Below are 12874 nucleotides of genomic sequence, written 5' to 3'. Positions count from 1 at the left end.
AAGAAGCAAGTTCAAAAAGAAAGGTGAGCAGCAGAGAGAAAGAGAAATGGGTATTACTTCTCAACCTCCTGGAAATAAAAGAGAGGATCCCAGGTGAGAGAAATCACACCCCTACCTAGGATGATGGCTCAATGAAAAGTCCGACTCTGACCAACTTTTGCCACATCTTTCTCCTCAAAAGCGAAGAGAGGAGGATGAGGAAGAATGGAAGGGAGTCTTGAACTTGCTTTCCTTAGAGATGCACATTCTTCTACTTTTTGTCCTTTTCTATAAGCCCAAGGGTCTTAATAGCTCAAGTTATGGAGTTTATAACCAAGCTGCGTGGTGCAGAGCCCACGCGTGTTAGTTGGGAAAAGAGAATAGACCCAGAAGACAGATGACGGAACTTCATATATGCCAGGGTCCCAGTTCATCTGTTCCTGTGTCTAGAACCTTCCACCTGTCCACGTCAAACTTAATTTGGAAAGATCCCCCATCGAGATTAATTGCTTCTCCTATCCTGGGGAAAAAAATTGCCTACCTGTTTAGCTGGTCTCCTCTCTAGGAGGATGGTGTCTAAAAGATTCTCATTTGTGAGCTGCAAACTTCAGGCAAAATTTGGGTGTTGCATTCCTTTTTCATATTTATTAATGTGATCATATGATTTTTTTCCGCTTTTATTCTGTTGGTTTGGTAAATTACAGTGCTTGATTTTTGAACAGTAAACACATTTTTCATTCATGGAATAAACCCAAATTGGTCATGGTGTATATAATCCTTTTTATATATCAATGGATCTGTTTGTTAATATTTTACTTAGAATTTTTGCATGTGTGTTCATGAGTGAGATTGACCTATAATTTTTATTTCTTTTAGTGTCCTTGTCAGGCTTTGGATTCAAAGACTATGCAAGTCTAATAAAATGAATTGAGAAATACTCCCTCCTTCATATTTAGTAGAAGGGTTTCTGTTAGATTGGTGTCTGGTACAATTCACTGGTGAAGCCATCTGGATTCAGAATTTTCTTTGTGTGAGAGTTTTGAATTATGGATTTAATATCTATGAATATGGAACCATTCTGGCTTTATTATTATTTTTTTTTTGATTTGGGAGAATTGTGTTTTTCTAGAAATTTGTCCATTTCATATAAATTTTCCAACTTGTTTTCACGAAGTTTTTCTTAATATTTCCTTTTATCGTCTTGTTTTCTGTAGAGTATTTGGGGTGCATCCCTTTTTATGCTCAATATTTATTTGTGCCTTTTCTTTTCCTTGACTAGTTTCACCAGGGATTATTAATCTTATTAGTGTTTGCAAAGAACGAGCCCTTGGCCATAATGTATTAATTATGCATTTAAACTGTGTTTGTATGATTTCTACTCATTATTTTCCCTTCTTTCTACATTTTAGTAGACCTTTTTAAGGTCTAATTTTTTTCTTTTTTCTTTTTTTTTTTTTTTACCATTTTAGGATGGATGCTTAGATCACTAATTTCAGCCTTTGTTTTTTCCCCTGATTTATTCATCGAAGGCACTGAGTGTCCCTCTAACTATAGACACAGTTCTATCCCACAAGTTCTGGAAGGGCATCATTTCATAATAATTTAATTAAAAATATTTTGTATTTCTATTGTGTTTTCTTTAACCCAGGAATTATATGGAAATGTATTGCTTATTTTCCAAACATGGGGGTTTTCTATTTATATTTTCATTATTTATGCAAAGTTTACTTCCACTGTAATCATTAAAGATAAAGTGATGACTTGAAATTGGTTTAGGTTTCCTTTATGGCTCAGAACATGGGCAACTTTTATAAATTTTCTGTCTGTGTTTTAAAAGTGCCTATGTTCAACTTGATGGTTATACTTTATAAAAATACATTAATTTGTTAATTCTATCTTCTATATCCTTACTGATTTTTTTTCCATACTGATTTTTTTTTGCCACTTGTTCTATCAGTTACTTGGAAAGGTATATTAAAATCTCCCACTATGGTTGTGGATTTGTAATTTTCTTCTTTTAGTTCTGTCCAAGATCAGTATACTGTGAGCCTATATTATTGGGTCATGCAGATTAAGAGTTGTTATTTCTTCCTGGATAATTAAAGCTTGTATCATAATGAAGTGACACTCTTTAGCGCTAGTAATACTTCTCTTCCCTAAGGTCTACTACTTTGTCTCGTAACTTTTTCACCTTTTTTGAGGTATAATTGATAAACAAAAATTGTATTATTTAAGGCATTCAATGTGATGTTTTGGTATATATGTACATATATATATGTATATATTGCAAAATAATCAGCACAGTCAAGCTAACTAACACATCCATCACCTCACATAGTAACAGCTTTCTTCTTTTTTAAAAAAAATTTTGTGATGAGAACACTGGAGATCTACCTTCTTAGCAAAGTTCAAGTATACAGTACAATACTGTTGACTATATGTAGTCACATTGCTGTACATTAGATCTCCAAAATTTACTCATCTTGTGTCACTGATACCTTGCACCCTTTGACCAACATCTCCCCATCTCCCCCTCTACCCAGCCTGATGGCCACCATTCTTCTCTTTGCATCTGTGAGTTTGACTGTTTTAGGTTCCACATGTAAGTGAGATCACGCAGTATTTGTCTTTCTATGTCTGGCTTATTACACTTAACATTGTGTCTACTAGGTTCATCAATTTTGTCACAAATGGAAAGATTTCCTGTTTGTTTAAGGCTGAATAATATTTAGTTGTGCATATACATATAACACATTTCCTTTACCCATTCATTGGTCAAGGGACACTTAGGGTGTTTCCATATCTTGGTTCTTGTGAATAATGCTCCAGTGATCCTGAGGGTGCAGATAGCTCTTTGAGATACTGGTTTTATTTCCTTGGATGTATCCCCAGAAGTGGGCTTGCCGAATTATGAGGTAGTTCTCTTTTTCAGTTTTTTGAGGAATCTCCATGCTGTTTTCCTTTGTGACTAAACCAATTTACATTCCCACCAACAGCACACAAGATTTCTCCTTTACTCACATCCTCACCAACACTTGTTACCTTTTGTCTTTTGATAACAGCCTTTCTAACAGGTGTGTGAGCTGATATCATTCTGGTTTGATTTGCATTTTCCTGATTATTAGTGATTCTGACTACCTTTTCTTATACCTATTGGTCATTTGCCTGTCCCCTTCTGAGAAATGTCTGTTCAAAGTCCTTTGCCCTTTATTTTATAGAAAATGGATTATTAGGCATTTTATTAATTAAAAAATTTTATTGGGGAATAATTGACATAACATTGTATTAGTCTCAGGTGTACAACCTAATGATTTCCATATTTGTATATATTGCAGAATGACTACGACAGTAAATCCAGTTAATATCCCTCACCCCACATAGTTACAAAATCTTTTTCTCATGATGAGAGCTTTCCAGATCCACTCTCCTAATAGATACGTTCAGTTGATACTTTCCATTTTTTTTCCTTTGCCTGTTTTTTAACCAGATTTGATATTTGTATTGTTTTCCCATCTTTCTCTTGGCTAATGTTTCCTTGGATGTGTTTTCCATCCCTTTCCTTTTCTGTATCTTTATATTTAAAGTGTACTGCTCCATCACGCACCTCTGATGCCCTACCTCATATTCTCTCAGGCCCCCTTGACCTTGGTCTTTGCTGCTGTGACCAGTTTTGTGCCTGGGTAATGCTGCCCAGGACAGCAACTCACTGTTCAATTTCCTGCTCTGAGACATACACAGTGTGAACGTATGAGGGAGGCAACACGCCAGGGGCAACTCTTGGCCTATAAGGGACAGGATCTGATAAATAAACACTCATCACACATGTCCCCTCAGAAGGCCCAGCAGCGTGGAGTCTAGGCTCCCGTCGCAGTGACTAACCCAGCACTGTACCTCTGCACTGGCTCACCTCCTCCTCTGCATTGGCCCAGCCCCACTCCTGCTTTCCTGTCCATGGCTGCTTGGATGCTACCAGACCACATGGCCTTGCAAAGCCTAAAAAATTTGCTATCTGGCCCTTTACAGAAAAAGTTAGCTGACTCCTGTTCTACAGATTATAACATCCATCATTAACTTATTCATGTCTCATAGAAATCAGTAGTTTTCCAACTTCCTGAACAAGACCTTGGAACAGTGAACTTCACTTAACCTGCCTCATGACTAATCTCTGTTTTTAAATACCACAACATGCTTTTAGTATTCTTTTATAGGGTCAGTCTTCACTTAGGTTCATCCACAGATTTACCATTTCATTGCTCTTCATTCACTCCTCTGGGCCAGCTTTCTAGCGTGGATCATTTTTCTTCTACCTGAAGAACATTCATTAATATTTCCATTAGAGTAGAATTTCTGATGAGAGTGCTCTCAGTTTGTGTTTGTTTGAAAAATATCTGCATTTACTCTTATTTTTTGAAAGATATATTTTACTGGATATAGAAACCTAGATGGGTAGTTATTTTTTTGTCGGCACCCTAAAGATGTCATTTCATTGTTTTCTGGCTTTCATTGTTTCTTTGGCAAATCTAGCTGTCTTACTGTTGCCCCTCTAAAGGTTATCTATCATTTCTTTCTTCTGGCTGATTTAAAGACTTTTTTTGTCTGTCTGGACTTTCAGCAGTTTTACTATGACATGCTTAGATCTGAGTCTTCTCTTTATTCTCTTGGTTTTCATATTGATTCCTACTTCTGGCACTTGATATTATTTGCGAGTTTGGAAAATTCTTAACTATTCCATTTTTAAACACTGCTTCTTCATTTTTCTCTCTTCTTCCAGAACTTTCCAGCTATTGTCTCATACATCTCTTTTGCTCTTTTCTGTTCTCCTCCTACCCTTCTCTCCCCCTTGTTTCATTCTGGATATTTTCTCGTGACCTTTTAGTTCACTAATTCTCCTTTCAGTGCCTAATTGGCTGTTAAACACATTTAATCACCTTAGTATAATGAGGATTTGAGATGATTCTAAATGGAATTTAGTCCTGGGAAGGCTGGTTCACACATGGTATAGCTGCCCCTTAGGATTCCAACCAAAAGCCTAAGGTGGGAGTAACAGCAGTAGTTTCTAGAGCTCCTTCTTCTTGGTGGGCCCCAAAGTCCAGTTTTTGTCCCTGAGCCCCATAATCCATTAGGAGATCTGCCCAGAAATTATCTCCATGTTAAATGATAAAGTCCAGTTACCCACCCTTTTTTCCTTTCATGATCTAGTCTAGCCTATGTGATAATGGTGTATATTCAATAAATGTTTCATGGGCGAAAGGAATCATTTACTTTACATTTTCCCTGTAGGTAGAATTAAGGGAGCAAAATTTAGCCCAGTATTAGAAAGAACTTCCCAGTGATTAGAGTTGTCCGGTAATGAAAGGGGCAACCTCATAAGTAGTGAGGCATCGCAAGAAATGCTCCCAAGAGCATTCAAGTTTAGAAATCACGTGTCAAGAGATTGTGGAGATGATTACAGGGTTGGCATTAATTGGGTTAAATAACCACCAAGATTTTTCCATCTCTTAGTTTCTATGATTCCAGTTTTTGTTCCAAGTGTGATCTTCTCTCTGTTTTTTGTTGTTTTTTTTTTCAGACTTTGCCTTTTGGTTTCTGACAGTGTGATCTGAATTACGGTGTCTAGGCCTTCTAATACATCTTCATAAACGATAGGGCAGTCAAAACCACTGACAGCTAAGAACAGGGACTATTAAAATAGGCTCACTTGGCTGTCTGACACAGTGAATATGTCTTTGCTCATCAAAGGTGATCATAAGGTCTTTTTAACAGAATAATTATTCAGGTAGAAAACTGAGACAATGGATAGAGGAAGACTGACTTGTCTGTATAATGACAGAAAAAAAAATTGATCTCTTTGATCCAATGGGAAAAACAGTATCAGCGGTTTGGAAGTGTACTTTCATGCAGACAAAAGCGGTATCTCAGTCTTTGTTCTCACTGATATACTCATTTATTCAATCAGCAATAAACTTTTGAGGACATAGGCTAATAAAAGATGTGCCAAGGGTCCACTTTGGTGATAACTTTTCAATGTTTCATGAGTGAATTTCATGAAAACTTTCCTGGGGCTTCACATCTTCTGGAAAAGAATGGTATCTGCTTCTGTTTTACATTTTGGGGAAAAAACCCAAACAATTAACATCTCTCATCCTTTAAAATGGAGCAGTATTGGAGGACGAGGGCCCTCATGTGTGGACATATGTGGGGTTACTAGGAATCAGATGAGCATCTTGTGGCTGAGGTCCCTCAGTTGAGCAGTCAGCTGGTTATCCCAGCTGCCACAGTGCTCTCGCCTGTGCCACATTTTAATTTTTTTTATTCTTAGTTATATGTAGCTTAATTTATACCAAGGAAAGACAGCAAGTTAATCACAATTATAAAATTAAGTAATTTTGCAGAGTCACTTCAAAGTCATCTATATCAGACCTGAAGTTGCATTCATTGATCAAAAATCTTAGATAGTCCACGCAAGTTATCTGTAAACTTACAACTGCTTTTTTAAAAAATCTACTAATTAAAATAAATAAATAAATTAGTTTTATTCGAAGTATAAAAAAGTCTTAGATGAATTTTAAGCTGCCTCTAGTATTTTGAAAACCAGTACTAAAAGGGAAAATATAGTGATGATTACATTCTTAAGTCTCTCCATGACCTTCTTGTGTTATGTAGGGAGAAGCAGTGACATTGTGTCTGTTGCAAAACACAAAATGTATTAAAGTAAACCATTCAATTTGTTGAAATGCAAAATGCAAGAATTTCTAAATGCAAGAAGTTTCTATCTGCTTTCAATCCTGAGTTAGTAGTTGAGGATTTTTCCATATTTTAATATACATTATGAATAAACCAAGCACAATATGTCATTTTAATTTATTTGTCAAAAATTATCTTCTCCCTTATATAATTTATTCAAAGTAAATTTTAAAAGATGTCATTTGTTATATTGGGTAAGACTGAATATTGCCAAAGATTTTCTTAAATATGAATTTTACACTATAATATGTGATAAGATAAAAGTTTTAACTTCAGATAATCCTTTTATCATATATCACACAAAAATACAAAGTGACTTTCTAAATTGCTAAGGCTTCCCAAAAACTATTTAAAAGTGTTTTAAAAATTGGGAGATACTAAACCACTGGGATTAGAAGAGTTTCTTCTTTCTGTTTTTCTTACAATGGAGAAAACTGAAGCTCAGAGATATTGAACCATTTACCCATGGACAAACAACTAGTAGATAGCAGAGTCAAAATATAAAATCAGGATGATCTGATTCTAAAATTCATGCTCCTAATCACTTAGGCCAGTGTGTGCCTGTGCATACACAGTGGCCGTGGGAATTTGGGGAAGAGGAGTCTGAATAGTGTTTCAAGACAAAAATCCATAGTCAATGGTGAGAGCTCGGAGAGACTGAAGTTTTATAAGGATTAGAAATGATATTAAGACTTCTAGCTGAGAGAGTCAGGAAAGTAGTAGGGTTGCTATCATAAAAATAAACAAACAAATAAATGGCTCAGCAAGATGGGACATTCATGTAGATGAAAAGGTGCTGGAATTGATCCTGTCCTTGCTGGGTCACATGTAACATTAAGACTTTCAGGTAGAGCTGTCATGTAAGCATTTGCAAATATAGGATATAAGTGCTATTGAAAGTCGGTGCTGAAAAGTGTAGATTTAGAATCCATCAACACAGGACAGGTGGTCGAAACCAGAACAGCGGAAGGTTGCTGAGAGAATGAGAACTTGGAGAGGGAAAAGCAAAACAGAACATGATCTAAGCCTTGGAAATACCATTACTAGTGCTTTTAAGAAGGGGCAAAAAATGAGAGCAAAGGGGAAAAAAACAACAAAATAAAAACCCAAAAGTTAAAGGAGAACCAGGACAACATAGAATCATGAAAACCAAGAGATAGCAAGCATTGCTAACATTCTTTGAGCACTTACCATCGGTCAGGTTTGTGTTACACATTTTACATACATTATCTTATTTAATCTTTATAACTCATGCAGGTAGGCTCATCTGTCTCTTCTGACAGATGAAGACATGGAGGCCTAGCAAAGTTAAGCCATATGCCGTACCTCAGCTGTTAAATCCTGGGGCTAGAACGGACCCCATGTTTCCCAGCCTCCAGGCTCCAGTTTCTAAACAGTGGTCTCCAGAGTGTGCAAGGCAAACCACTGTGATGTGGGAAGAAAATGTTAAAGTTATGATTATCATATCCCATTCTTTTTAAATTGCATTTTTGTGTTTATTTTACAGTATGCATACTATATTAGTATGGTTAAACATGCATATTATATATTCAAGCACATTTTATAAATTAATAAGTATATATTTATTGGGGTATATGCACAAATAATTTACTAATGTGAGGATACAATAAAAAATTGGGGAGATCATTTCCTTAAAGCACTGTGCAAAACTGCCCTTTTTTCTTGTCCCATCTTCAGCAAGAAACAACATTCATTTTATATGGCCATGTTATCTTTTAAATGTAGTACTAGTTCTAATTAAATTAAATAAGAACTCTTTATTACATAGGTTTTTTTCATGTCATTCCTTGGTATTTTCATAAATTCCTGAAGGTTTTTGAACCATTTGATTCTTTGTAATAGTGGAGGGAACACAGGCCATAGACCCGACAGACCTGGGTTCAAATACCACCTTTGACCTTGACCATGTGACCCCCGGAGAAGTACTTAATTTCTCAGAGCCTCTGTTTGCTCTTTATTTTATCTTTTTTTTTTTTTTTTTTTGGCTCATCTTTAAAATGGAGATAATATTTACCTTGCTAATTGTTCTGAAGTTTAGCAATATCATAGGAAATAACTTAGCATTGGGCCTGGCATGCAGTTGATACTTTTTAAAGGGCAACAGACAGTAATAATAGCAGGCCTTGTTTGCTGTAGAGAATTTCTGTAGCCCCGTGGTCATCTCCCCTCTGAAGTCAAGTCATGTCGGCCTTTGGCAGAGTTTGGCCTATATTGTTCTTTTTTTTTTTTAATTTAATTTTTTTTTTGGCCTATATTGTTCTTAATTCAACTTGGAAATGTATTTGAGCATAGACAAAAAGTCTTTTCCTGAAATAGGCGGGCCACTGCACACAGCTGTGTGGGTCGAAGTATGCCATTTACCTGGACTGTAATAACAATAGCTCCTCCTGGCTTTGCGTAGAGCCGTAGCCCTGGAAACACGCTGGCAAGACCATAACTGGTCAAAAATATGGCAGCCTCAACAGACCCAAAAGACTTGAATGCCACTACCCTCTCACCTTGTCTACTTGTTTGATGCTCTCCACAGATATGTACTCCCGACTTGGTGGTGTTCCTGGCTTGTGCCAATCAGAGACTCAAAGAAAGATTACTGAAGCGTGCAGAGCAACAGGGGCGACCTGATGACAACCTGAAAGCTACCCAAAGGAGACTGATGAACTTCAAGCAGAACGCTGCTCCGTTGGTTAAATACTTCCAGGAGAAGGGGCTCATCATGACAGTAAGTTAGCTGTACTTTTGCATGTCCAGTACGTGAACGACCTTTCAGATTTCTAATTGTTCCATGTTCTTCTCATTTAGAAATCTTTCTACCTTAAATATGTGGCTTCTGTTGGGTACAGATCCAATGAAAACAACTGGTAATTTTGACCTGATTTGCCTTTATTAAACCATTATTAAACCTTTATTAAGTCATTAAAAAACACTTTCACTTTCATTTAATTAATTTTTACAAAAAAAAGTGGTAACCCTGGCTAGAATCTTATGGCCCTCAAGTTAAAAATAATTTTAAAATAATTTCTTGATAATTTTAAGCAAAACATGCCCAGTTTCTCAACTCTTCTATCTTTGGAAACCAAGTAAAATTGATAGACTTAAAATTACATAGTTGATAGTGTGTTATATTAGACTTAAACTGTAAATTAGACCTTATCATAGTGTACTGCTTAAAGAAATGAGGTGCTGACAACCCAGAAGACATTTGCGGAGAGTCTGACTTGTCATGGAGAAGTGATATTGTCTCAAAATGGAAGGCCTTGCTCTTTCGGCCCCACTGAACAGCGCAAATACTAATTTTTTCGTAAACATTCAATTTATGTTGTGGTTAATGATATTCAGTGCGCCAAAGAAGAATGAGGCTGAATCACTAGTTATTACGGTCATTAGAAGTTAGAGGAAGCTGGAGGTGAAGATGCAGCCTAAGTCATGATCCCTACATCAAAGAATCAAGTCTAAAATAGAGGAGACAAAGAGGCTCACTGGCCACCTGAGGAAGGCGTTTTACAGAAGATGACACTGAGACCGGAGCAGCTCCGTGGTGCTCCATGGTGGTCCCCGAGCTCCACAGAACCCTCCCCTCAGCCCTTTGGTCTTTCTCACCAGAGTAGAGATTCTTGCCTAGTGGGGTTTTAAGCCCCCGTGGAGAATCCTGTGAACGTGATGCGTCCCCATCCCAATAAAATGCACAGAGGACGCTTCTCATAAATTTTAGGTAAATCTGCTAAATCCCATCTGCAGAGCTCCTATAACCTAACAATTACTGTGTTAAAAAAAAAAATCTCTTCATTAGCCTAAAATGCCCTTAGACTGAAAGAGACTGTCACGACATTTGAATAATAGTTTTGGTCTTTCTAGCACTATAAGGAAATACTTATTAGAATTTGCCCTTTGAGTCAACGTTGTCATGGCAGAGAACTGTAAATCTGATCTGAAAAGTGTTCACAATGCCAGAGTTCATTTTTGGTCTAAAAGAGATATGAGTGATATGAAAGATTCAAGAAAATCAGGGTGGGTGTTTCTGTGGCTCTTTTTTTTGTCGGAGTTGTTGTTTGTTTCTCCTGCAAATTACCATTGCTGACTTCTGCGCTATGTCATGAAAATAGAAATTTACCCTACAGACCAAACCCCAAGCACAAGCTGCAGGGCCAGAGTTTTAATTGATGTTTTCAAGGCTTAAAGGTATTACCGGAGCGTCTCTGATTACTCCCTGTTTGTCACGTTCGTCATCACAAGCAGAGCAGATTTCCCAAATGAATGCAGAGTGAGGACTGTTAATTTACTAATATTTTGCATGGAGGTGAAATGCCATTGCCTCTAATTGAAGGAGTCAATAACAATGCAGATGACAGCCTGTAACCTCCCTGCTAAACCCAGATGAGCTTTAAGATAAACGCCTCTAATTACTGGGAGAAGCCTTGCATTGGAAAGTCACCTTTTGAAAAACGGTGAGCACAAACGCAGGCTGAGCTCTGGGAAATAGAATTTGAAAGTCTAGTCCGACAGAGGAGCAAGTACTGTATCCTGAACCACATGTCCTCCTGCAGAACCTGGATCGTAGTTCACTTTTGGAGTTAAAATATATTTGGTAGCCTTTCTGCTTTTAAAGATGAATTAAATCATTAAAGTGATCATCCTTACTAATCAAAAGCATATTAAGATCTCAGTAAAAATCAGGGAGTTAAAAGATTAAACCCAAATATTTCTTTTTCTCTGTAGTTTGTTTTCTTTTTCCTCTACTTGCTCCTCCTAATTAATTCATTTATTCATTCAGTAAATATTTATTAAGAACCGATGGGTGCCAGACACTCTGCTAGGTGTTAGGGGTGCAAAGCTAAATAAACAAGAGGTAAAGATCTTTATTTTATTTCATAACATAGTCCAAACGCCTGGAACAGTACCCCTCTGGTACATAGTATGTTCCCAGTAAATGAACAGAGCTTGCAGTCTGTGGGGAAACAGATAGTTAACATCGAGTTATTAAGTGTGATGACTGTTGCAAAAGAGAATGTACAGGGTGCCCTCACATATGTCAGGCACTACAGGAATTCCCTGTAGTGAGGAGAACAGACTCTCTCCCCAACCCTACCTCGCGAGTGGGATTAATCACTGATCTTGGTGTGACGTTCTTAAAGATCACAGAGACCACATACCGCTTAGTCCAGGTGAGAAACTTGGTCTTGGTGCTCTTCCTCCCTCGGGCTTTGGAATCTGAAACCTCACTTGGAATCTCAGCTCCACTGCCGTTGAGTAAATTCGCGGTGCTCTAGGACCTGGTCGCCATCTGTAGGTTGGAGATGACACTCCTTACTGCATGTGTTGCTGTATGGGTGAAATGAGAGAATGCATGTGGCCTGGTAGGGAGAGACCGTGTGTAAGACGCATCATGCAGCCACATTGCCTGGTCCAGATTCCTGCTGCGTCTCCTAGCACCTGTGTGACCCCCTGCAGGTTACTTCTTTTTCTCTGAGTCAAATGCTTGACCTGTAAAATGGGTATACTCATCCGTCCTACCTCAGTGTAATTACAAGGAGTAAGTGGATATCAAGTGCTTAGAACAGTGCCTGGAATGTCATAAGAGCGATGTGATTGACGTTGCTTTGTAATTTGCCTGTTTCCTCCTTTTTCTTCCTTCCACCTCAAATGCCAATTTTTGGAATCTACAATTACCACTTAAAAATCTGTGCTCTTTGAGGGTTTTCTGTTGCCTTTTCTCACATAGATGGATTATTGAAGAAATCCAAAATGAAGAATTTAGGTTGTAAAACCTTCTTGCCAGATTCACTGTTTTTCTTTGAAAGTGTCTGTTAATCTGTTATAAAATTGTCCCAGTGTTTTCTTTGATATCTTTGTCACCCATATAATCAAGCTATACAATGGCTGTGTCTGAATATGGTGGTTGAATTGTAACAGATGTCAACTCATTCTTTTTTTCTTTTTTACTTCAGCATTAACGGTATCTGTTGGCAGATTTGACTAAAGAACAAACAAACCTAGTTTAACTGGAGAAAAAATCTAATCAAAATAGCCAGGAAAACATGCTGTTGCCTGAAATACTGTATCTTATTGACATGGTTCCCATCACATGGACTGCTTCATTTTTATTCTTTTATTACACTTGTCTGTATACCGCCAT

At 37.3% G+C, this 12874-nt stretch overlaps 1 protein-coding gene across 2 annotated transcripts in view; it reads left to right on the top strand.

The window, feature by feature from the left end:
- Positions 1–12874, top strand: part of AK5 (adenylate kinase 5) — a 213982-nt gene that overhangs the window by 37480 nt on the left and 163628 nt on the right. For both annotated transcript variants that reach the window (XM_010963381.3, XM_010963379.2), the window contains exon 6: positions 9272–9463. In XM_010963381.3, the coding sequence (XP_010961683.1) occupies positions 9272–9463 (192 nt within the window). The remainder of the gene's footprint in view (positions 1–9271; positions 9464–12874) is intronic.

The sequence above is a fragment of the Camelus bactrianus genome, chromosome 13 (genome assembly GCF_048773025.1).
Source record: "Camelus bactrianus isolate YW-2024 breed Bactrian camel chromosome 13, ASM4877302v1, whole genome shotgun sequence".
NCBI lineage: Eukaryota > Metazoa > Chordata > Mammalia > Artiodactyla > Camelidae > Camelus > Camelus bactrianus.
Note: the sequence above shows the minus strand (reverse complement) of the source record. Positions and strands in the feature narration are given on the sequence as shown.